Raw genomic sequence first — 26775 nt, forward strand, 5'->3', positions numbered from 1 at the left:
GAAATGTCTCCACTAGCAATATGTGACAAGAATAAGAGCAGTTCTGGACAGCATCAGAGCTTCAGGCTGCTTAGATTCCCTGGTATCATTTTATGTTCACTTTGTAATTTTAAGATTGTTGATGTTTTATGGGCAAGATATTTTTTTCTTTAGTTAATTATTAGGATCTGGAAAACAAGATTGCTTCCTCTGAGAAAAAAAGCCACTCGTCTTCCCAAATTTGATTGTTAGACTTCACCCTTAGTAGAAGACTTCTGTCTTCTGAATGGCAGTGGAATAAGCAATGTTCTTGACATCTTGACTTCTTATTCATAGAAACACAGCAATTTCAGCTCATAAGGACCTTGGCAGGCTCCCTAGTCCTTTCCCAGCTGCAAATGGGATTCACTATAGACAAACCAATCATGCAAGATGTTTGTGTAACCCAACCTTAAACTTATCCAGTGATTTTTCTCCAAGATAGGCATCCTATCCTAATGCCTGCTCTATAGAGGATAGTCATCCTGTCCTAACACTTTCCTAACTGTTAAAGAGTTTCTCCTACAGCCTTGCTACAGACCAAGCTGCTCAGGGCTGCAATAATTCAGCCAGCAGCTGAGAGCTTTTAGCCATGGGTATGACAGTACCATAATCTCCTGTCATCATGTACTTTGTATCTTTGATTATTTAGAGATCAATATACTGACATGTAAAGAAAAGGATATGTTCAACAGAACACTTGACCTCAGAAGCTTCTTATACGGGAAGGCTTTCTTGTAGATAGAACATACCCATCAGACACTGCAAGCTCCATAGAGTTCAAGATTTTAGGGCCTGAAGGGAACATTACAACCTTCTAGCCTGAACTTCAACATAAAATAGGCTATAAAACTTGACCAAATAATTTATGTGTCAGGCCAATATCTTCTGGATGAGTTATAGATCACCTCTTAAAAACTTTCAGCCTTGATTTGAAGACTTTGTGTGACAGACAGAATTTACAGCATCTATGGGCAGGTAGCTCTGGTCAGTCTTTGTGTGTCAGCAGTTTTTATTAATACAGCAAGTGTCTCTTCTTGTCGTATTAGCGTTATCATGTCCTGTATCTACAGTACAACATATGGTGGAAGGATAATGTGAAACTGTCAAGGGACTGCAACTTCAGTTGATCACTAGTGCTCCCCAAAGTTTAAGAACACAGCTAAAATAGAAACATACTGAGAGGTAGTTTTATTCAAAGTACTTTTCCCTGTATAGGATTTGAAAGGAGACAGGCAAGAGCTCCATGGCCACTTCCACTGTCAGAACAGGCAGAGGAGAGCAAGATAACTGACACTGTGCTGGAAGAATCCAAAAGCCATTGTAGAGGAGATGGAAGAGCACAGGGAGAACAAGTCTGTGACCTATCTGTGTGAATCATCATAGAATCATAGAATTGGTTTGAGTTGGAAGGACCCTTAAAGATCGTCTAGTTTCAACCCCCCTGCCATGAGCAGGGATATCACCCACTAGATCAGGTTGCTCAGAGCCCCATCCAACCTGGGCATGAACACTTACAAGATGAGGCATCCACCACTTCTCTAGGCAACCTCTTCCAGTACCCCACTACCCTCTGGATAAAGAATTTCCTCCTAACAGCTAATCTAAATCTATCCTCTTTCAGTTTAAAACCATTCACCCTTGTCCTATCACTGTTTGCCCATGTAAAAAGTTGCTCTCCTTCTTCTTTATAAGCCACTTTTATCCACTGAATCCACTGAAGTCTGCCTAGACAAAGACAGCTTTGAATCCTATGCTGACAGAAATGTGATAGAAATGGAGGAGAAGTGATATTTTTCTGCAGACTGAGGGGGTAATGACAAACATTGCTTCTGGGATTCAGGTTGTCCAAGGACACAGAAGAAGGCTGGAGTAAAGTCAAGACTGAATGAAGAAACAAATCAGCCCAATATGTGTGCCCTGGATGAGGGACAGATTTGCAAACAGAAATGGGAGAAGTGGAAAAGTTTGGCATCAAGGATAATGCAGAATAATTGTGGAAGAAGGCAAACGATGAGCTGAATCAGAAACATATGAGAGGATCTGAGGTTTCTAAGGTTCCTCTCCCCAGGAGACCATCTGAGACATTTAGATGAGGAAAGCTCAAATAAAGACAGAATTTCTTCTGGTTGAAAATATTGCCAGAGATTAATCACACAGGTATTGAAATATAAGTAAGTACTGATATATAAGTTCAGTTTCCTAATCACAAAAGCTTGCAGAGAGGCAAGGAGGAATGAGAGATGGCCTATTGAAAAGCAGACAGCCATGGACTGAGTTTTGCAGCTCAGTCACCAGATACTCACAAAGATTTGGCAGAGGCAGACAGAGCTGCCCTCACAGCTTTGAGGACACGATCAGGAGAATGGAGTGCCCTCCAGCACCCCCATGAAAAACACAGATGAGGGAGTATGTAGTACCGTTGGGTGACATTCCACTTCAAAACCCACAAGAAAACCCCAGGGGGCAGGTGATGGAACGTTTGGAGCAAAGCAATGAAAACACCAAGAAACTCGGTATACATCAGCAAAGAACCTATGTCTATATCTCTATAGCCTGGCAGTAGTTGGAGCATTAACTTTGTATGAGCTACTTCCAATCACCAGTCGAGGAGGCACAAAATGATAGAGGTGACACGTACTGTAGAGTGGCTCTCAGGCTGATAAGCTCTGCTGGGCTTGTCAAGTTGAGCTCTGTGTCAGTACTGCATGAGCTAGCACATCCAAAGAACCCACCCCTCTGTACCTATCTGCTAATGCAGACAAGACACAACCAAGGTTTGATATGGTAGAATTGCTTGAGATGACCCTCACAAGGCTTGTAGCACAACCTCCCCACCTTCTAAGAGTGAAGCTGGCTGCTCAAGGTTGTTAGGAAAGAACTGGAGGGTCAGGTACAGTGTGACAGGACCCTGGCTGGAGGGATCCTGCTCCAGTGACTGTGTTATAAAATTTGGCTCCCAGCTCCCTGTCCCTTAGGGAGCAGCCAGCCACTACAGTACCCTGGCAGTCTTCATTCACCTCTTAGGAACCATTTCCTTCACTGTGAAGTCATGAGTTGCTTTAAAACAGTGGCTGGGAATATCTGAAATACCAAGTCAGTACATGACCACCTTGCCATTCTAATAGAAGACAGCCTCATCAATCCTGCCATCACAGTGGAGGTGCCTCTGGTTTGCTCAGGGAAGGTATAATATTCAGCACCTGCAGCAGTCCCAATCTTTTGGCAGGCCAAGACTTTAAACCAGGATTTCCAAAGTATGCAGTCTATGCCACACCTGTGGCCATCCTGGACAGATCCCACAATTTTCAGAGGCAGTTCCCAGCCCTTGTTGTGCCACAATGCACTGGCCACTGCAGAGTCTTCTCCAGAGACCAGAAGAACCTCCCCTTCACAGGAAAGCAGCAGTCATTTGGCCTGATGGACTACTCCAGAGGCCTGCAAAGCTAAGAGGAGGAACAGGGAGCTGCTTCCCCTCGAAGCTGAAGCAGAAGATGTGCTTTTCATGCTGATCTGGAGCTACAGTCCTAGCCCCAGTTCGGTGTTCCACTGATTAACTGGCACCCATGGACAGACTTTGGGAGCCATGCTGTGGACTATTGACCACTGTCGTGGTACATGCTGTGGTGGAGCTGTGGCCTCAGGTTGAGTGAAATGAGATGCTTTAGCTTTCTCTTAGTTTAATGTCTTTGGCTGGGGTAATGCTGGCAAGGACAAGCTGTGTGGTATCTTGCCACAGCTGGTGAAAGGCAAGTTACTGAGGAACTGTGCAGTTCAGAAACCATGGCATGGGCATGGGTGTCTAGAGAGTCCAAGCAACTGTTTCAGCTCCTCTGACGGCATGAATGTTTCTCCAACATGTGAAGCTTCCAGCTCTACATTTTCAAGGAACACTGTTTAGTTTTAATTCTTGGGTTTCCTCCAAGGTCCCTAATTTCTCTGCTGATCACATATTTATCTCGGAATATGGGATAAGCAAGAAAGCCAGAGAGTCCATCGTTTCCCTGCTCGGAGGCTTTGCACATCTCTCCTCCAGGGCCGGTGCCCCACGCCGTGCGTGTTTATGAGAGCAGGGATACCTCCATCCCTCCCTCCCTCCCTCCCTAACCCCACCTCCCCAGCACGGCTGGAGGCGAAGCGGGGCCGGGGCCTACGGGGCCGGGCCGGGCCGGACCGACCCTTCTCTGGCGCAGGGGCGGCGGCGGCCCCAGCGCCCGCCTGGCGGGCACCGGCCCCCATGCCCGCCGAGCAGCGGCCCCGCCGCCGCCGGTGCCGGCTTTTTTTTGGCATCCCTGAATCGCGGCTGGCCCCCTGTGATTGGCTGCGGCCGGCTCTGACCCGCTCGGGCCTCCCGGCTGGGCGGATAAAAGGGGCCTGAGCCGGGGCTCCAGGCATTCCGCCGGAGCGGGCACCAGGGACGCCGGCCGCAGCAATGAACGGGCGAAAAGCGGGCGCGGCGCTGGCCCCCCAGCCTGCCCGGCAAGCCCCATGCCCGACAGGCGCGGCCTGGCCGCCGCCGCCACCGCCTCCGCCGCCCCCCGCGGAAGGGGGTCAAGCCCAGCTCCCGGGCCCATCCTCCCCGTTGCCCAAACCGGTTTCGGTAATCCCCAGGAGATCCTTGGGACTTGAACAAGGGCCGGCCGTCGCACTCCGGCGCCCTGGCTCTCTGCCCGCGGGCACACTGCTGGCGGCCCGCTCTGTGCTGCAGCCCGCCGGGGTGGGGCGCGTGAGGCATGGGGCTACCTGGGGGCCGGCGGCAATCCCTGGCTTTTTACACTCAGCCCACCTCCTGGAGGTGCTCTCCGACCCCAGAGCGTCCACCTGCAGCCCCTGCCCGGGCTCCCGGGCAGCTGGACAGCAGCCGACGGCCATGCTCAGGTAGGCACGTCCCCGGCCCCGGGGACTCGGCGCCCCCACCAGCGCAGTCCGCCCGCGATGCCCCCGCGCCCCCGCCGGGAGGCCACTTGCCCGGCGGCGGGAGGGCGATTTCGTTTCGATTCCGAGGAAGAGGAGAAGGGCGAACGGGACCGTATTTTCCCCCTTTCGGGGCTGCGGCCGCTACGTGACGGCGTGGCCGGGGGCGCCCGGTCCGGGAATGCGCGGAGCCCCGTCGGAGCGGTCCCCCGCCACCCCAAGTCGTTGCCGGAGAATTAGGGGCCTTTCGGCATCCTTTTCCTAGACGGCAGCAGCCTCCCACAACTCTTCCTTCAGGCCCGTTCCCGAGGCCTCCTCGGGTACCCCTGGAGCGGCAGGCAGCAGCGCCCGACCCTGGCCCCGAGGGCAACCCCTGGCTTCCTCCCGGCAGCGGCCGGAGCCGTCCGACGCGGTTTCCGTCCGGGTCCGTGCCCGCAGCACGGCCCGCCGAGCAACACGGCGCCGGGGCCGGGCAGGTTAGAGTGGTGCCGCGGGCAGGAGCGGGACCGGAGGGCGGCCGGAGCGCGCATCGAAATGTGGGTCCCAGTTCCGTCCCTCGGCTGCTCCTTCGGGGCAAAGGCGGCAGTGTCCTGTCCTTAACATCCCCGGGCCGTTGCATCCCTTGGAAGTCGGGGGCTGCGGATAGGCACCAGCTCCTCCCGGGGTTTGTTTTTGCTGGTAGCTCCATAAACCTCAGTTTCTCCGTCCCCGCTCCGGTGTTTCTGCGGCGCAGTCCGGGATCCCCGGGCTGGGGCAGGCGGCCGCTGATGCCCGGCCAGGGGCAGGGGGTTGCAGCTTCCCTGTTTTCCTACATTTTGGTTGAGCTCTCCGGGCTCTGCATTTTAGCAGCGAGACAACAGCAGCCTCAGCAAACGACACTGGGGGAGAGAAGCGAGAAGCGAAGGCGCATGCAGCCTGGTCCGCCGGCCCGGAGCCTTCCCTGTCAGGGTGGATCGCCCCGAGCTGCCCTCACCGGGAGCGGGAGCGCGCTGGCCGCGCCCGCGCTGGAGGGAGGCCTGGCGTCGTGCCCCGTCCGCGGCGCGACCGAACGAAATCTTCGCGGCATGAGCTGGGCGGAGGGCGGGGGCGCCGGGCCCGGTCTACCGACCTGGGGGTCTGGCGGGGAGGGGCCCAGCCCACAGCCGCTGCCTGTCTCTCCGCAGATTCCGAGGATGTCTCCTCCAGCGACCGAAAAATGTCCAAATCTTCCCTAAACCAGAGCAAGAAACGAAAGAAGAGGCGGCACAGGTAAGCCAGGGGAGGCCACCCCGCCGGCTCTCGCCGCCTCAGTCCCCAGGGAACCGGGCACCACCGAGCCCCGCCGCGCCGGCGGGGCCGACCCGCTCCGGCCTGGAGCAAAATACTCTTCCCGGCACCCGCCGCCGGAGCGCCCCTGCGGCTTCTCCACCGGGTCCTTCCCTTTTTCTTTCTCCCCGTCCAAAATAAATCGGATTTGGGGACGTGCCTACAGGGAGCGGGGGGATCGACCACAGGTGTCGTTTTAATAATTTTTTTCTGGCTGCGGATCCAGGTATTCCCAGTCGCAATGCCGAACAGCACATGAGCATCTAGGCGGAATAGGGATCACCGGTGTTCGGGAAGGGAAGATCATCTACCTGTCAGAAATAATAAAACCCGTTATCGGCTCCACATACAGCAATCTTAATATTGGCTGTCAGCAAGACAGAATTCCTATCAATAATTTAAATATTTTATTACTTAGAAATAAATGTTTTGCCAATAGATTAAATAATTGGGAATCAGAGACAACCTTCAGAGAAGCTGAAGAAGGCTGGAAAATTGCTTAAGGAAACGAAGATCCTCTTTGGGATTTGGTTCCCCTCAGCATGGTCAGACTTTGCCTGACTTCTCCCACAGTTAAAAAGGAGTTGGATTGTCTGCGCCTTATAAACAAAAACAAAAAATCCTATGCTGGGTTCTGGCGTTGCTGTGGCCGGAGCGCCAGGACAAAGGAAGGCCAGGCACCATCCACTGAGGGTGATTTAGGAATAATTAAATCAATCCTACCACGATGCAGGAAAGGTGGATTAAAAGACGCCCCAGTGAAAGCTTACCAGGATACGGGGGTGGAAGGAGACCGACTGTCCCAGGAGGCATCCTGCTATATATGCAACAGGGAGCTCGGTCTGTAGGGCTCATCCCGAACTCGGAGCCCCTCCACAGGCAAATATTACTAGTTTGGGTGCTCTGGAGTAAATACGAGTTCATCTTCTTTGTGGCCCGGACAGGGCTGAGCGAAAACACAGCCGAGTCTGGTGTACAGGTCCCCGTCTGGATGGGGATTTGTTTCATTTTCAGTTCTATACAGAAACAGACCTGCAACATTTTTCTGTAGTTGTATATTCTGTACTAAACGGTTAAGACCCCTAGTTGGACCAAGGAAGGGCTGGGAGATGACCAATAGGCTGCATATAGCTGCAGGATAGAAACACCAAAAGGGGCAGTGGATTGCGTATTGCAAAAGGGACAGGGGCTACCCGAGGATGAGCTAAAAAGGGAAAACTTGAACTGAACGTCAGGCAAAACCCTCCTGCTGCTGAGCCTGGACGGGCTTCTGCGCTATTGTCGGAGGAAGGTGGAGGGGAATGCTTGAAATGTAAACTGGATCAAAACTGGAATAATTTTTTCTGTGGTCCCAGAGAGAGAAAATACACGAATTGATGTGGCTCTGCTGTCCCTAAAATTCACAGATTTGTCAGAATTGAAGAAAAACGGTTTGAAAAGATAATGGATTTAAGAATGAATTTAAAGAAGGGTCTGGTTGCAGGCAGGTCCCTTGCATTTGCATGCTGCTTTTGTTAGTACTATTATCGATCTGATGGAATCCTTTTCATTCTGTATAGTGGAGGATATTTTGAGAATTTCTGTTTATGCTCTCTGGAATTGTAAGGCCCTTCTGAAATCTGGATATATTTTGGAAAAAGACTATTTTCTCTTTCCTTCCAGGAGCTATATATTTCTTAGATTGATGATATTTATACATTGACTTTGCAAAAAGGCTGCAGTTCTTGGGTTGGTAATTGTTTTATTTTGGTTTGGGTTTTTTGGTTGAATTTTTGTTTTGTTTTGTTTTCTTGGTTGCTATTTGGTTTTGGGGGTTTTTTGGTGTTTTTTGTTTGGTTCGTGTTTTTGTTTGTTCGTTGGTTTTTGGGGGGTTTTTTGCCATCAGAGTATTGTTAGTTTATATGAAAAATTGCATTTTCTGTACTGGAGGTGTTGAAGGGTGGGAGTTTTAATCCTCGGGGAGTGGAAGTGGTCTGAGACTTCTCATCCATCTGCTGGAGAAGGGCTTTCATCTGTCTCAGCTTTCCAGCTGCTGATTTTTCAATTTGGTTGTCCCAAACTGAGAACTTGCTGTGCAATGGCAGGTTGGGCTGCTGCCCGCCCAGAGTGGTCCAGGAGGATTTCCAGAGGATAATAGGGTAATGCAAGCTGTCAGGGAGCAGCTAATGCGATATCAGGGTGGGAGCAACCAGGGGAAAGGTAGAGGAAGGGAGCTGGCCCTGACTCTTGTGGGGAAGGAGTGGTGAAAAGCGGTGGGGAGTAGAGTGGATAAAACACTCAGAGAATTCATCCATGGACTGGGACTCGAGGTGAAGGATTATTTACTCATGGTGATTGAACAGGCGAAGAATCAGCAGCTGGGAAAGGGCTCAGCACCTCTCTAGGCAGGGTGCTGAAAGGATGCTGCTTCATCTCAGTGTGACTATCAAAGGGTTAAGAAATGTCTGGATGAAAGAGGAGGAGAGGTGTGGTTTTAAGCCTGGCCAGGGGTGGGTTCAAAGTTGTAGGGGGCATAAAAGAGAAGGACACCAGCCAGGATCCTTGAAAGAGGCAGTGGAGTCTGAGATGTAAGAGCAGCTGGCATCACTGTGGGTGCTCGCTGCTGGGGAGGGACAGTCTCTAGAGGCAGGTCCTTGAAAAGGGAAGGTGATTTGTAACTGTTAAAAGTGCTGTCTTCTGGCATTTTCAGGTTCTCCTTTCACCCTGGCACCTGACCTTTGGGCACAGAAACATAGGAGATGGGGAAAAGTTATGCATTAGCAGGTTACCCAGGTTTCACTGTCCATTTCTCTGACTCTTCATCATCTTTACTGCTTCTTCTTATGTTTTTTGATCAAAGAGTTTTACTCCCCTCAGGACAATCTTCACATCCTACCAACTGGAGGAACTGGAAAAGGCCTTCAATGAGGCCCACTATCCTGACGTATATGCTAGAGAGATGTTGGCCATGAAAACAGAGTTGCCAGAAGACAGGATACAGGTAATCATATCTCTTGGATTCCCTTATCACGCTCCTCTCAGCCATTTTCATCCCTCCCTGAAGAAAAGATAGCCTGGGAAGGCTGACATTTCTCTGAATAAACTTCCCCAGGCTGTCAATTCTCCTGCTTTCCATGGGTAGGCAGAGAGATCAGCTGTTCTTGGCAGATTTGCATTTGGTGTTTGTATGTCAACATGTGCTATGCATGGTGTGTTGTACCAGTGATTTAGGGTGTGTGTAACAGAGGGAATCTTAATTCAGAGAAGGAGAACAGACATGCAAGAAAAGACCACAGAGTTTTTGAGGACTTGCTATGGGAAAGAAGGTACAGGCAGGAAGAGAACCTCTTGGAGACTGTGTCTGGGTGGGCACTGTGAGAGGGAAAGAGCTCATCTATGCTCCTTTGGGCACAGAAGGATGCACAGGGATGGCATAGGCAGCTGGTAGTGCTGTGGGTGGACTCAGTGTGGGAATGATGGGGGAGTCCCAGAGAGGTGTTTATACCATCATTTTCACTTGAGAAGGCAAATGCCTCCTCAAGTGAAGTTTCCCTAAAGGTTTCTGGGGATATATATATTTTTTAAAAATTTGTTAAGCTTACAGTTTTTAACATTTGGGTTTTAGTTGCATGTCAGTCCTGTTGTGCCACCATGAGGAGGTAGAACAAGGTGGTGTGGAGTATCACCACTGTGTGGTGAATCCTCCCGTGATAAGGAGCAGTCTGAGCTGCAGGGCTGTGCCAGCACCATCCTTTGTCCTGTGTGGCAGCAATCAATGCAAGCAATCATTACAGCCAAAATGCTGGAGAAGACTTACAGCTGCTGTGTACAGTGTGGGAGGCACAATGTGCTTGGACGGACTACACATGATATTCACAAGGGTGGGCTCCAGCAGCTTTTGTTGCCTCCCTTCACTCATGACTTGCTCCTGCCAGGTTGCTACATAAGGCATAGGATTGTAATGGCTGAGCCTTGAGCAGCAGGTACAGGTAATATTTCTGGGCTGACTGAGAGTTAAACTGGCCTGGTCCTCCACACAGTGGCAGTGGCTGCCTCTGTGACTGGTGTATAGCAGTTTCTACAAGAGACATTGTCTTAAGTGCTACATTGTGTTGGGAGGGTCCTAGTTTCCCAGGTTCCTCCTTCTGTTCAGTCTCTCATGCGTGCCCAGCACCCGCTGAGCTGCTTCTTGAGCCTGTACTCTTTCTTTGCTAAAGAGATGGCCCAGGAGGCTGCTCCCTTGTGGGTTTGGAATGTAGCTCAGAGGGCACTTAGTAAGATAACACTGATGCTGGAAGCTGCTGTGGTCTAACCCTGTGCAGAGACAGGAAGATCCTCGCAAACAAAAGTGCAGCCTTTTTTCCCCTCAGTCCTGAGACCCCCCTCACCAGCCTTATTTTTATGCTTAAACAAGAGTGACATCTTTATAAAAGCAAGTCGTGCTTCGTATCCCATTGATCTGGCAGGACTCCTGCTGACCTAACAGCTTGTAGATAACCTTCATGCTGACAGGATTTCCACCAGTCTTCAGAGATAATGGCTCATCATCTGAAATCCTACCTGATGCATTAGGATTTTGCTCTGAGCAACAAGCCCTGATGCTTTGCCTCTAAAGAGTGAGATGGATGAAGGGTCAGTTCTCTTCTTGTGACCCTGTAGGACATCAAGTTAAGAGAGGAGAGACTTATCAGGAGTGTAGTGTTGCCTGCACCCACCATCTGATGCTGTCCTAGAAAGAGGATCCTTCGATTTCCCATAAAGGACCTTTTCAGCTGAGAGGTTTATCTGGTGGCACAGTATATGTTGAACTCCAGAGGCACCATTTCTCTGGCCAGAACTGAGGACTTTCACTATGTGTGAGGTGGAGGGAGATACTATGGCAGAGAGTGCAGAGCTGGACACTGCATGTACTGCTTCAGCATCTGGAGCATCCTTCCAGTGCTGAGACTCAGTGTTTTATCTGATACAGAAGCGAAATAGAAGCTAATGTATCTTAACTGTCACTGACTTGCTGCCATGTCATTCTGCAGCTGGCTAATAAACAACTGTCTACTCTCCCTGTTGCAGAATTTTTAAAACTAAGAGGGCTCCTTACTCGGACCCCTCTGCCCTAAAGATCAGGTTAGACTTGGACAGCAGAAGCACCCCATGGTCTGACCATCAGGTGTAACTAGTGGCATGTATATTCCAAAAGAAAGTGCTTGTGAGTAACAGTTTTCCTCATCGTGAAAGGGGAAATAATGAGAAACAGCAGAATTTATGTGGCATCTGTTGTGCGAGAGCCTGAGCTCCCTGCCAGGGTGAGCATCGGAGTCATGTAGAAGTCCTGAGCACCACTGTTCTTTCTGGTAGGTCAGCAACCGATTATCCCTTACCACATATTCTATGAAATTTCCTTGTCCATAGTTTTTTGTGTATGACAAACCATGCCAAGATAATTCCCACCTTTGATCACTCTTCTTGATATTTCGCCTCATATTCCTTTTCAACTTTAGCCCTTTGTGTTATGAGCCTAATTCTTTCCCCCTTGTTATAATGTTCACACTCTTTAAATAAATCTAAGCTATTTCTTCTCCTGGCTGTCACTTTTGGTTTTCATCATTGCTTACACAAGTTGCAAAGACCTTTCCTTAAATCATCCTTCATAAATCACACACTCATCTCTTAATCATTTGGTTGTTCTTACGTGGAGCCCATCCTGCCTGCCAGTCTTCCTGGAGATAAGAGACCACATGCCTACAACTGCATGCTGGGTGTGTTCACACTGGTTCAGCTGGATTTCTGAGCCCTTGTAGAAACAGCCTTGTATTAGCACTGGTCTGCTTGCTTCCTTATTTATTTTTTTCTATTTATCTAATTCAGTCACTTCAAACTTTTTTTGGACAGGTGTTTTTTTTGTTTTGTTTTGTTTTGTTTGTTTGGGTTTTTTTAATGCTCAGAATTTTCCCTTCAGTGTTCTGGATTTCATATGGCATTTTATTAACTTTGTCTGACAGCCATAATCACAGCTCTACCAGCTCTGACACTGGCAAGAGGTGGGTGCTAGAGTATGAGAACAGGGCAGCTATCCAGTGATACTTACTGAGTACTTTATCAGCCTCCTGGGATTTTGAACACATGTAAATATTTTAGTATCCTGCAGCAAGAGGTTCTGCAGCAGAACTGCCTGAGTGAAGTAAACCTTGCTTTGAATCTCTTAACATCATTTATTGCCCCTTGGAAGAGACAGCTGACAATGAATCTTATTCCCATTTTCATAATATTTATAATTCCACATAGTTGAATTCTTTTCCTTGCATGAGTTTTCAGCTGCTCAAGGGAGCTCTATATTCTTTAATTTTCTTTGTGGCTTACAGTTCCTCTCATCTTTCAACATTTCTCTCTCCCTCTTCTATATCATTAATGAAAGTGTTTTCTGAGGTTGTTGTGAGCATCATATGTTGTGGACTTCCACAGCATTCCATGTGGGTTCTCACTGGATCCACACCTAAGAGTGATATCTACCCCTTAATTTCATTCATGGAATTATTTCTCAGGAAGTAATAGTCAAAGAGAAAGTAAACCACCTATGAAATTTGATGTGAAAGTGAAATTCAAAGAGTGCAATTGAAAGAATGATATATAGGAACAGTTTGCAGGTAAAACCGTCAGCAGAATGCTACAAATAGCCATCAGAGGCCAAGAAAGTTATTGGTTTGAAAGAACATTGAATCCAGGAAAAAATATTCAAATCCTCCATTTAAAGAGAAGATGAACATGTGATTTTTTTTTCCAAGGCAGCACTCTTTACCACCGTGTGTGTCTTCCCCCCCCATTGAACTGGCTGCTCCTGGAAGAAAAACGAGCATCTTCCCATTGGGAAAGTAATTCTTTTTCATAGTGAGACACTATGCACAAGTCAGACCAGATGTCACTGTGGCCATTTTGCAAGGTACTAAAAAGTCCACATTAATCAATATATTTGAAAATATTCAGAAGAATTAAAGTGCCCCTATTAGAATAAACACAGACCATTCTGTAAGATCCAGGTGAGGTAAGTAGATTCCTGTGGGGAAGTATATCTTAATAAACAGAATGAAGTATTAAAAATGGCCTCAAGTATTGTGACATCTGACTTAAACTGCTGTTTCTCATAACAATACTCTTAAGTGTAATGAGTAGATTTTAGATAAGTTATCCCTATTGAATTTATTAATATGTAGCAGTTCTGAACTTTAAACACAGTAGTTTCAATATTAAAGTTCAGTAACAATTTGATTTGGGATTATTGAAATGTGTGTGTATGTTTTTCCTTATAATATGTCTCCTACCAATCAAACAAATTGATTAATCAGTATTTCCAAAAAATAAGATCCTGGCTGCCATTGGGGGGACACTAGAGTCACCTTTTTAGGGAACTAATCAATTGAGAAAGATAATAAAAGTGCTAAAAATTGTCAGTTCGTATTGTCAAAATATTATATGGTTATTATGTGGATGATTAATTTTCGGACACATAAAATTGCTCATGTAAGCAAAAGGAATCCCAAGAAGAGTCTGGTACTGTGCATGAGAAGTGGGGATTGTCTGTGTATCCAGCAAGTTTTGTCAGGCAGCTAAAAGGTCAGTTTTGGCTAAAACCAAAACAAGGTCAACTAAATCTCTAATTGAAAATGTATTGGTTTAGCTGCTTTCAGATTAATGCATTTCAGTATCACTGTGCAGGGAGTTGAACAGGGATGGAGGAATCAGGAAGAGTAGTCATTTGGAGGGAAGCATTTGTACCAAGAGAGTATTTTTCCAGAATAAGAGCCTTACCTTGCTTTATTTTTGCAAAAAGGTTTTCTATTTAGAGGTGAACATAATTTGGAAAGGCCTGAGGAACCTGAACTGCACTGAGCGTGAGCTCAGGAGTGAACCCAAGGAGTTCTCCCAAGAAACATAATAGAAAGTGTGAAGGAAAAATTAACTTTATGCAGCTTTAGCAGCCCTGGCTTCTCCCTCTCCTGCCAGCTTTTCTTGCTTGCTGCAGAGTGCTGTGTTGTAGCCTGAATCCTATGATGTAAGAATGGAATGCTGTGATTACTCCATGCAGTTGGTCACCTTTCCTGAATCTGTGCCTGGAATGCCTGACAAAGGACTTCTTAGTGATGCAGAAAGTAGTGGTGGTGTTGGATTTTCCAAGCTTATCACCGTTACTCTAAGAAGTGAGAACTTGTCTATTCTTGGTAAAACTTTGGGTGACTCTCGTACACAGAACAGAGAAAGGCCAGCATGAGACACACTGCCAGTGCCCAGTGGGTTCCAACTGGAATCTCTATACAGCAGGTTCATGGAGATCATGTGGCTGTAAGGAGGTGAGCAGAGCAGTCAGGGTTGTTGGAGGTAGATTACCAAGGTGAAGGAGAAGCCTGAAGTGTTGCTGTTGTGTGAGGCACATTTCAAAATATATTTTTATATATTCATTATACATAAATATATGTAAAATATTATTTTCAAAGAGCCCTGCAAGCAGTTAATCATGAAATAGAGTCGACCAGCTACTGCTGGGTACCTTTGCCAATAATTCCTGAGCACTGGGGCAAGCCATGGCTGTGTGATATCAGATAAGTGTCATTAACTTCCCCTATGCTTTTAGAAATGTAGGAAGTATACAAGTGAGAGTAATAAAACTAATCAAACTTACTGGCTTAGTGAGAATATTATTATGAGTTTTTCTCATGGCGTATGGTGCATCTCTGCCTCCATGTCTTTAATTGGTATGTTAGGAGTTTGCTGCCTCTTCAATAACATGCTTGTTTAGTTGATCTAAACTCATATTCATTTCCATTTTTCAATTAAGAGTTGTTTAATTTGGCCCTTTCTGTAATGGATTGTTTTCATTACCCTTTATCTATGGCCTGTTTTCAGCCCATGTGCTAGAACTTCGTTTACAAGATAATTACCAGAGCTGCAAACAGAGGGGCTGGGTGACAGGCAAGAGCAGGCCTTCCCAAAGGGATTCCTGTCTGAAAAGTCTTACACTGCATGCCTTTGGACAGAGAAAGAAAATGTGGCAGGAGAAAGGAAGGAAAATGGAGGGTCAGGAGCAACTCTTCAGCTTACTGTGAAGTGGGGACTCTGCTGTTTGTTGCTAGACCATGCAGATTACCTGCCTAGGTTGTGGGATTTACTTTGCTGCAGCTGAGGCTGTAGGTGAGTTCAAAAGGTCTTTTTAATGCAGATGTGGAGATACAGAGTTATTAATGTTTTCTATACTCAGGTACTGCTTTATCCCTCTGTGTTCAGTCTCTGAGTTGCTTTAGCCACTGATAGATTTTCTAAATGGGACAGAAAAACAAATAAACCCAAACTTACCTGTCCTTTACTTCTGCTCTGTCCCTTGCAAGATGTTTATGGCTGTCCCAGCATAAGGAACTGTGAACTTGTGCTTCTCCACAGTACTGGGAGAGAAACAGCACTCTTTGCAGTGACTTTGCTTGTTCTCTCCCTGGTTTGGAGATGCCAAGGGTCAGACACTTTCAAGTGTTGGGGCACATGAGTTCCCTGAAAGAGGAAGACAGAGGGACAACAGAATATGCCATAGCTCATTTCTGTGAAGTGCTTGGCAAAGGCTTTCCCTGTCACGTCCAGGAGAACTAGGAATGGCTCTGCAGGTTTGATGTCAGGCTGTGACAACTCTTCCCCGCGTTCTTCTCCCGTTTTCTTAACAACAGTTGTTTAAGGGTAACGCTTCTCTGAGTTTGCATAGGCATTGCAGTTCCTCAATCACTTAAACTCTTCTGGAAATGCTGCCCCAAATCCCTGTGCTGGGAACACTTCTATTCATTCCTTCATTTAATGATGAACTTTCTTTTCTCTCTTCTGATACTACTGCAGTTTTTCACAACTGTTTTTTTTTAAAAATAATGGTCAGCCCAGTAAGTTGAATAGTTGATTCCCCTCCAGTCTTAGGATGTCTGGTAGAGGGACCAGCTGATGGTTGTCTTTGTGTTTTCCTCTAATGACCCTTTATTATGAAGTTTTCCTCCTTTCCTGGCTTTGAATAGAGGTTTTTCTAACAGTTCAATAACACAGGCATTTCAGACACTCAGTTAATTTACTCTCCCCTTTATTTCTTAATGGATCTATTTTTCTCTGTTTCCTTTTACCCTGATAGATCTCAACAAGTTCTTATTCTTCTCTGGTAGCACAAACCTCCTCCACCTTTTCATTGGCCTTCTTTGGGTGTTCTGTGAGCCATGCAGTGTATGCCCAGGCAGTGTAGGGAAGTCCAGTCCTCAACAGGTATATTGCTGACTCTGATCTCTACAAGCATGAGGCTGGCAGTTCCTTCTGTGGAGCAGAAAAGAGGAATGGAGTTGGATAACAAACTGTTGCTATAGTATCTTACAACCAAAGTGCTGGATGTGCCAGTGATGTCCACTCCAAGATAATGTGCTTTATGTCCATTGGTGTTTCTGATATCTGGGTCACTTTGTATCTTTGGCTTCATTGCCCTCTTTCCAACTCAGAATGCCCCATGACTGTCACTACAGGAACCCACTATTTCCTTGTTGACTGGGTCAACTTCTTGAGCTTATATGATGACCATGACTGAGATCAAGGCTTCAGTGTCTAAGTGACAACTCAGGGAGAATCCCAGCCTGGGAGATCTTAACTTGGGCAGACTAAGCATGGGGGGTACCTGGAAATGTACTGTGACCTCAGATATGCCGTCCTGGTGCAACCAGCACCCACAGGCTGTTGGCAGCTCTGCAGTCACACTGCTAGCTGTGCTGTGCTGTGCTCTAGTCTGAGCTGATGGTGTTGTCTGCAAGCGTCAGTGGCACAGCAGCAGCCAGTGCCTGGAGCATCAATCTCCTGCAGCTGTAAGATGTCATGTGAAAACCCCTGGAGCTGTGAATTACCCACAGAAGGTTAAGGGTATACAGAGCTGAGGAACACGTAGAGCCAGGAGCAGACACGTGATAGGAGTAGAGCACTGAAAGGGCACTCCAAAGATAACTGCCAGTCCTACCTCTTGACTCGTGGTCAGGGGCCAGACCACTGTTCTGCACTGCTCTTTGGCTCTGGTGGTCCTCCTCCTTCCCCAGATTTAAGAGCTCTGTGAAGGATTTTCTGCGTTTGGGTGATTAGATATCTCTCACTGCGTGAGGCAAGGAATTGCAAACATCATCTTTACTATGTACCTTCCTAAGGGAAGATTGTAAAGACTGCAACTTTCTCCTTTTAGTGGTCAGTCCAAACTGTTACATGGAAACTGATTACATCTTACAACATTTTATAAAACATCACATGTTTGTGTAGATATCTTCCAGCTGATGCTTCAGTGCCTCAAGAGTACAGTGCATTAATGAGTGTGCACTGTACCCCTCAGGGGGACTTTGTGGACTGTCCCCATACCCACAGGGCTTTAGCTCAGAAAATACTACATGCCAGGGAGTACTGCAGACACCTTCTCTTGCTGGTGCACAGCCTCTGGTGCCAATGCTTTTTTTCTGGAGAAGGTCAGAGAGCACCTTTGCCCTTTGCTTGGTGTATACTGGTAAAGGAAAGGCACCCTGGAGCTGCTGGGCATGCTGGGCATGCAGGGTGCAGTCCCAGAGCACAGGTAGTGCTCCACAGCCTCAGAGGAATGCTGGCATCTCATGGTCTGATTTTAGTGCCCACTGAAAGGCATTATGAAGGGGATGTGACATTTCTCTTCTGACTGTCCTAACTCACCTTGCTCCAACAAGAAAACCATAATTATTGTGCATCCCTGCATGGTCAGAGAGTGCATTGCATATGAACGTTTATAAAGATCTATGCTAAGGTTTCCTCTGTCTTAGAGGACCTGCAGAGCAGTGTTAGTGAGGGAAAAGAAGGCAAAATGAAATAATACAGGTAGGATAGCAGCTTGGTTAATGGAGTCAGGCATTGTGATCACCAAAAGGATGGATGTGCACTATCACCCTTTGTGACGATGACAAATGCCTCCCTGGGTTTGTGTAGACTAGGATGATGAGTGCACTCTTGTCAGCTTTCCTGTGACTATCATGCACCTACGACCCTGATGTTTTTCCTGTTTTTCAATCAGCGTCTTAGGAAAAGAGTAATTTGGGTGTTTATCTGCCATGTCCCAGCGGCCTCTACGGAGCTGTAGCACCACCTAAACTACTGGTCAGCTGGAATCACAGTGAAGTCAATGTCTCAGAGAATCATAGTGAAGTCAATGTCTCAGAGATGCATTTTACGTGCAGATGTGATGCACAGATTGAACCACTGCTGAACCACTGATTTCACTGTACTGACTGTGCACATCGTGTGCATACTTTTTTTTCAATGCGGAAGATGGGAGCCTTGCAGCAAATGAAGTTCTTCACTTTTTGAAGTTTAACAAGAGGTGAAAAGACATGTCACCAGATGAGGTGACAAGGCCAGGTGAAAGCCTCAGATTTGCCATAGGAACACAGTTTAATATACATGTCCTGGTCAAGCAGGATTTTCCAGCTTTGGTTGCAACGAGTAGCAATACTTGGCCCAGGTAGTGCTTTTAAGAGCAGGATTCAGAGGAAGGCCTAATCTGCAGGACTGGTGGCATGGTAATAATGTGTACTTTTTTGCTGGATGCCATATTAAGCCTGTATTCCATGTGTGCCCTTGTTACTATTTTAGCTTAGAGGAGACCCAGGCTTCGATGAACCATCCTATCTTCGCTTAAGAGGGATGAGTGCTGTCTCACAGCTCATCTTGTATGTCTGGTTGGACTTGTTAGCCAAGTGGGTTGGACACAACTCCAGTTACTATCAAGAAGGGCTGTTGTCACACTGTGTACAGGAATTGCTCTTTCTAATGTGAGCTCAGAAAGCTCTTTCCCAGTGTTTAGTAAGAGGAGGGATGATGAGTCCTGTGATAAGCCATGCAGCCCATGTACAACCTTTACTGCTCTCATTTAACTTCATGACCACTTTACACCAGCCATAGAAAGTGATGTCACCATAAACAGTGCCAATAATTTTGACATTACATTTGAAAAGACAGCAGTAAACTGTTTCCAATCTTACTGAAGTGGTGCAGTCTCCACCAGCAGCCAGGAAGCTTTCCTGTGGTGATTGCTAAAAGGGAGGGATTCGGGGAAGCCCCAGGGCACAGTCAGACCTCACACCCTCATGGCAGTTCATTTTACAGCCCCAGTGCTCATGGGTATGGATGGGGACATGCTCCAAGGAAGATAGAGGCCGTTCTTTGCAGTGCTCACATCTTGAGATTGACCTCAGCTGGGGTCACAGGCTCTGTCCGATATGAGGGTGAGAATGGTGTTGTTTTTTCAGATGAGGTTTTCATTTTGACTACTCTCATTGTTGAGTCTTGGGTTGGAGAGGGAGAAGGTAGAAAGGGAGAGCTGTAGTCATCAGGAGAAACTGAGTGCTAAGGTGGCAGCAGGGCTCTGGATGTGGAGGTGAACTGGAGGTGTTGTCTGGTCTGCGGCTGGATCCACCAAAGGGTTTCAAGTGGAGAAGTGGCAGGTATGCAGAAGATATGCCTATCAGTCCACGGGCAGGGGAGATGGTCTCAGCGTTGCCGTTGGGGGTCTTGGAATTTTGTCCTTTGCTTTGGATGCTGGTTTCCCAACAGCTGTGTGCAGCTGCTCCACGCAGTCTGGCAAAAGCATGTGCTGGAGTGTCTGTGTGTCTGTGTCGATGTGTCTGCAGGTGCGGACGTTCATCTGCTTGTGGCCATCTAGTGGACATTCAGCTTGTGCTGCTTTGGGCTGCGACCGGCTTGTGGTCCATAAAGCTCATTCTTTGAAAGACCCCTGTTGAAATGCTATTTCAAAGGCAGTATGAACGATTTGGTGAAGCAAAAATTCACCGTTATCTAGCCTGGAGTTTTCCTTTAATAGATGAAGCATGCTAAGGCAGAGAAAATAACATTTTTTTGTATTAGGAAGACAAAAAATCCAATACCAATTCCCCCATCTGTGTACCCCAGCTTGGAAAGTAGCAGCCAAGAAAATGAGTGTAACCAGTGGAAAATTTTAGGTTGAAACGATACAGAAACAATACACAATAACACCATAGATGTTTTAAAATACCCCTTTGCTAATTCAGATTCCTGGGTCATTGCCAGTCACAGGGAGATTTCTCTCTTTAGCAGACAATGTTTCAGGCACTGATTAGGTAAACAAACTAACTAATATAATGAATGTGGATAACAAGGATACATTGAGTCTCATGTCCCTTTGCAAAATGAGAGATTCCTCCTCCTATAATTTGCTCTTCTGCATCATCAATAATCCGAAGAAGTGTCAGTTGTCATTTGTGATTCAGAGGAGGAAACTGGCAAGGTTGTCCTTGCCAGTCTTGACTCCAAAACTCCAGCTCCAAAACTCCAGCTTCAAAACACTTGCAACCCTGTGGTCAAGCATAGAGTGCCTCAACTTTTATTGCTTTGGGCAGTGGGCACTGGAGGTGAGAATTAGATGATGATTAAAGTTAGAAACATTCCCATTTAGAAGGCTTTGCAATACTGCAAGACAAACCTGTCCACTTTACTCTGTTATCCATTTTTTGAGGGTAAGTTTCCTGGAACAAGCTTCCTGGGTTTTCCAGAGGGTGTTTGTGTGAAAATAAAGAGCTGTAAAACTTAAGATATAGCACATTGGTCCAAAAGACACCTCTCCACATCAGATTGTAATAGCACATCTGATGTGCTTCAGTCTAAAATTAATCAGGGGGTTTCCCCACTGCCCATGAGGTATGGAAGCACAGTCTTTTTACCATACCCTGAGCTGTGCAACAGAGAACCACATGAAAGCAAGTGAGAAGGAAGGTGCACGGTACACAACCATATCAATAAAGCATTTCACAAAGCTGAGCCAATCCACAGAATGGGAAGGGGCAAGAGGAAACATGGACAAACCTAAACATTGCTTGTAGCAGATCAAATTTTAAAGAGCTGGAAGAAGTAAAGCAAGAAAGGACAGTAAGCAGCTGAAGAATACCAAAACCATGAGTAAATGTAAGTGTAAGGGTGAACCCACTCCAGGAGAAGTGAGGTGCCAATAATAAATAACTGCATATTTGGAAGTTGTGGCTGATGTACCAACAGAGCTGAGAATACCTCTGAATTACTAAAACCAGTGCATAATTCAGCTCAGAATCAAGGCATGGGAAAATTCTGGTAAAACATCGAGAAATTTGGAGAAAGCAGCGAGATCTCCCAGAAGAAAGTCCCACATGGAGCCATCTGAATGAGGACAAAATCATGAGAACAGGCCACAGGGAACAATTCTGCTGATCTGAAATGGCGTGGGCGCTGCCAGTGCCATGCTGGAGCTTTTCTCTCCATGTTCCTTGGGATCGGCTTGTGGCAGAGATGCTGGGCTGGGATCTGATCCCAGCAATATTCTGTAAAAAGGACTACTGGTTTCACTCAGCTTCATTCATGAGATAAGATATGGCTCCTGGTATTAAAGCGAGATGGTCAGTCTTCCTGATTTCTATTCTGATAGACATTCTGGGATTTCAAACTTTCATTTTTCCTAGTCAAAACTAAGAGGAAATTCCCATCAAAAAACAAAAATTGGTTTCAGAAATCTTAGAATAATCTTACTGAAATGTTGATGTAATTTTGATATTCCCATTTGGCTTTAAAGCATAGATTTTGCATGTCTTATGCATCTGAAATTAAAATACAGCATTCATAAGAAAGCCATAAATAATTTTGATTACACTTCCACTGGCTGGACACTGTTTTTCCTATGTGATTGAATCAGCATTTTTTGATTGCAAATTTTCTACTGTCTCTAGTCAAGACTGGGCTGCCAGCTGGTAAAGCTTCTGCTGCCTCCAGTGTTTGTGTAACACAGTCATGGAAAAGGGGATGCTTCAGGGCATCTGGTTTAGTAGCAGTGGGCAGGCTGAGACCTGACCAGAGAGAAGGGAAGAGGAGTGTGAGGCATGGGGGAAGATGTTTGGGACATCAAGGCAGGAGGGAAGAGAAAGGGAAAGGTAGTAAAAGCATCAGTGAATAGGCATCTGATAAAATAAGTTTGAGGGGAGTTTAAAAAGTTGCCCACTTGGTACTTGGTGGAAGAACCTGTTCGTGGGCTGAGATCCTAAAGCGTGTCAGCTAGTGACAAAAACAGCTGTACAGAGGTGAGCCTTGCAAGCCACTCTAGGTGCGTGGAAGAGTGTCACTGCAGCCCCAAACCAAGCCAGATTTACAGGCACCAGACATGGGACTGTGCAGGAATTTATCTCTGAAATCGGAGAGGAGCTCTGCTGTGATGGATCTAACTGTATTGGTTTATCCAGGGCAGAACAGGCAGGATCTCTCTCCCATCTCACGTGGGTTAAACTGTCCCCTCACAGCATGGAATTGTAGGGGGGTGGCTGTCCGGCTGCCTGGGTCTGGTGGGTGAAAAAGAAGTATGGAATTTTGGGCTGAGTTTGGAGTAGGAGCCTCCAGTGAAGAGCCTCCAGCTCTTCACTCTGGGCTCTGGGAGTGGGAGGAATGCCTGGAGTGAGAGACCCTCTCAGTATCCTGCTGACTACAGGGCCAAGCAACCCCGTGTTTCACACGGGCATGGAGGAGCAGGTGAAAAAGAGGAAGGTGTGCATTCCTGAGGGTCTTTGCTCAGGCTCTGGAGGATTTGCAGCCATCCATGGTCCAGAGGTTAGGTATTGGCAGTATGAAAGTGTAAATCAGACTGTTCATCATGCAGAGGAGGTGATGTGTGGTGAAGCAGCCCAGCTATAAAATTCCCTCTGACATGCACAGAGTGTCTTCTGCTGGGAGAAGCTGGGATCACAGCCACTGGGACCACCACCCCACCCAGCTCTCTGCGGGAGCAGGCTGGCTGAGCTCCCAGGAATGGCCAAGGCTGGTTGTCACCAGTGTTAGCAAACCACCCGCCTACTCTGCAGCTCTGTCCCCACCACAGGGCTGCAGTGCCAGGCAGTTCTCTGCACAGGTAGAAGAGGTGAGCTTGCCTTACTAGGTGAGAGCAGGACATCATTCCCTGGCATCAGTGTTACTGTCCCCACGGCAGAGCTGGCGGTCTGGGACAGACCCCCAGTGCCCCCCAGTGCAGCTTGGGCTCCCTCAAGGAAATGAACAGTGGGGACAAGAGAGGGTTAAGCTGTCAGCTCTGTAATGTTAAACAGGTGTCAAAGGCACCTCCATATATCTGCAGATTGAAATCAAATTCTTTGCAGTATAAAAAGATAAATTACCCAGGCGAATCCCGCCTCATCCCACTCATCAGGCCAGCGCCAGACGGCAAGCAATTTTTTTTTTTAATGTGCTAACGACCTAATCAAGCAATCAAGTCGGAGAAGATTGCGGAGTGACCCCGAGCATCCATCTGCCAGCGAGACCCTGCCATTCATTTCCATTCTGCCATGTACTTTCTGGGAAAGGGAGGGAAAAAAAATAGAAAAGAAAAAAAATCCTAAACAAATTAACACCCAATTTTCTGTGAGTCTAATTAGTTAAATGAGGAGGTGTTTGGGGTGTCCGCAGGGAGGGAGGGGCTGCCTTTTGGAGAGGGGCCTGGTAACTCCATGGCATTAATTAGCGCAGGTCAATGGCGTGGTTCCCTGGGGACCAGCTGCTTTAATTTCCCGTGATATTTCAGTGCCTGAGGCCCATCGATTCAAACTGAAATTAACTTATTTTTCAATCAGGCCTGGGCTGCCCCTGGGGCTGACTCTTCCTTTGCCTCCTTCTGAATAGACCTCAAGCAATTTTTCATCTAAAGCTGATGCCTCTGCTCGGTGGGAAGGGAGGGGAGCCGGGGAGGGAGGAGGGTGAGGGAGACAAGAGGAATGGAAATCAGAGAGAGAGCACTAATAGATTTCTGCCAGTATCACCCCCTCCCCTCCATTGCTGCCCTCCTCTCTGCTTGCTGGCCCCCAGGTCACAGCTCAGAGATTATTCTGCCAATTTTCTGAGAAGATGAGGGGCTTTTCAAACTGGGAATTCAGGGCAAAGCGCACAGATCAGCTTCCCCCTTCTCCTGTTTCTCCTGATCCTCCACCCCCATCCAAGCCCTCCCTTCAGGCACCACTGCCTGCAGCCCTGTGCTGCTGCTCAGATACCCAGTAAATAATAAAAGAAAATCCCAGGCACAAGAGCCAAAAGCCACTAGAAAAAGTCGCTGCAATGGCAAATTAATTACATCCTGCGGAGAGGGGTGGGACCTGCTTTCACACTTGGCCCTTGCCACTCCTGCAAGGGAGGGAGGGAGAGATACCTGGTGTCTACTGCATAGGAAAAGAGGTTGTAGTGCCTTCAGGATGAGCATCCACACATCTGCCTTCACCCTGCTGCACAAATATGTGTGTTCCCATGTGGGAAAGGGACTGACATGCCTTCTCCTTGCAAAAAAACCCATGTCCCTCCTTGTTGCTTGCTCCAGGTTTGGTTCCAGAACCGCCGGGCCAAATGGCGGAAGAGGGAGAAATGCTGGGGCAGGAGCAGTGTGATGGCTGAGTATGGGCTCTACGGTGCCATGGTGCGTCACTCCATCCCACTGCCCGAGTCCATCCTCAAGTCTGCCAAGGATGGCATCATGGAGTCCTGTGCCCCTTGGCTCCTGGGTAAGAGAGCAGCTGCCTTCATGGGTGATGGCGAGTGGGTAGAGACAAAGAGAGGGAAGCAAGGAAGAAATCAGAGTTATGTTGAAAATGGGTGAAGGGCAGCAGGGTGAGGTTCTCCCTGCCCTGCCTCACTCAATGCCCCCTGTCCCCCAATGACCCTTGTCAATAGGATTTGACTGTTCATCCCAAATTCCTGCTGGACCTTGGACCCTGACCTGCAGAATCTGGTTGGGACAGGAATTTGTCCCCATGCTCAGGCTGATGTTAGCCTTCAATTCCCATGGCTAAAGCATCCTTCATGCTCAGCCCCGGAGCAAAGGCTCTAACCCTTGTCCAGGGCAGGAGGTCATCCCAGTCTCACTCCTCCAGCCCTGTGATGCTGTGTGGGGTATCAGGCCCCCCAAATGCACTGTCCATGCCCCAGGTCCCAGGGGGAACACTCTGCTGCCTCCTCCTGCTCTTGACACCTGGTGGAGCTCCATTTCTGTCTGGTTTCACTTGGTTTTCTGTGCAGACATGGAGGTAGCAGCTACCCTAACACACTCTTGCTCTTTACTTCCCTCTTTCTGACCTCCCAGGCTGGTTCTGCCCCAAAACCACTGTCTGGCATCTTGACGATGGGCTGTCCTGTCCTTCTGTCTCTGTGAAACAGAGAGGCAGAGGGGCGGTTGTGTAGAGTGGGTTGATACAGAAATAGGCAATAGGGATCTCCCTCCCCATCCTCAGTGAATCTCAGGCAACTGTGCTGCTGTCTGAGACCCTCATCCCCATGCAGGGACAAGTTAGCTTTAGGTTCACAGAGAGAAATGAAGAGGAGAGTAATTATAGACCTTTGGGGGCAGCCCGGAGTCCACAGATACCAGGCTGCCCCAACAGGCAGCTGCCTTGTCCGGGCTGTCCTCGCACGGGTGCAGGAGCAAGTGGCTCCCCGTGACTGCTGTGTGAAGTGAGGGTTTCTGCTTTTCCTTAATTCTGGCCTCTCTTTATCTTTGCTGTTTTCAGTTCAAGATGGCTTTCCCATGCCCAGGCGCTTTTCTAAACCCGAATACCAACAATTCTTTTTAGGGATGCACAAAAAGTCTCTGGAGGCAGCGGCTGAGGCGGGGAGGAAGACAGAGGTGGAGCGCCAGGCCCTGCCCAAGCTTGACAAAGGTGACAAGGAAGAGAGGGGTCCGGATCCCAAAACCACCATTTCTCAGGAGGAACTGAGAGAAAACAGCATTGCCGCCCTCAGGGCCAAAGCTCAGGAGCACAGCACCAAAGTCCTGGGGACCATTGCTGGGGACACCCCAGCCCCAGGCAGGAAGCCGGAGACAGGGGAGGAGATGGCAGTGGCAGAGGATGAGAGACAGACGGAGAAGTTGAACTCGTCGCAGAAGGAGGAGAAGCTGATCTAGGGGGAAGAAAGACGGTGGAAGCCAGCCCCGACAGACACTCTGTCCTCTGGGGACCACGTTCCTACTCAGACTGTCAGGCCTCCCTGGCCACCCCTGCCAGGGAGCAGGGCCCTGGTCTCTGTGTTTGGGGCTGCCTGGCAGGGGTGCCCATTGCCTGTTCCCCTTGAGCATACCCTTGCCCCTCAGTCCTCTGCCCCACCAGGCCTTCCTTACCCCCCACCCCTTCCTTTTGGGGGACACACATCATCATTGCCACCTGAGAGGACACCAAGGCTCTGGTCCCTTCAGCCTCATGACTGTCTCTGGGGCTTTTTCCTGCTGCTGCAGCCCCAAAGCCCGTCTGCCATCCTGAAGCAAGCCTGTCCCCTGCTGCCATGGCCCTCCTTGGTGCACTTCTCTCCCCAGTGCTGCCTAGGTCCCTTCCCATTGTGCCCTATTCCACCATGCCCCAGGCAGACCCATTACCTTCCCCTGGCTATCACCTCTGCCTCTGGCCCAGGCCACAGCAGGACAAGCCCATGGCAGTGTTTGCATGAAACAATGACTATCCATGCAGGGTAGTTTGCACTTTCCTCCCATCTCCCTGCCCA

At 48.0% G+C, this 26775-nt stretch overlaps 1 protein-coding gene across 1 annotated transcript; it reads left to right on the top strand.

Annotated features, from left to right (window-relative positions):
• The first annotated feature begins 4450 nt into the window (after positions 1-4450).
• On the top strand, positions 4451-26484 carry VSX2 (visual system homeobox 2). The gene is given in 6 exon segments (XM_029964093.1): positions 4451-4848; positions 4850-4896; positions 6096-6180; positions 9094-9217; positions 24608-24788; positions 25791-26484. Coding segments are annotated over 6 exon segments (1230 nt in total). The 3' UTR covers positions 26186-26484.
• The last annotated feature ends 291 nt before the right edge of the window (positions 26485-26775 follow it).

The sequence above is a fragment of the Manacus vitellinus genome, unplaced genomic scaffold (assembly GCF_001715985.3).
Source record: "Manacus vitellinus isolate BGI_N305 unplaced genomic scaffold, ASM171598v3 scaffold_6_pilon, whole genome shotgun sequence".
Classification (NCBI taxonomy): Eukaryota; Metazoa; Chordata; class Aves; order Passeriformes; family Pipridae; genus Manacus; species Manacus vitellinus.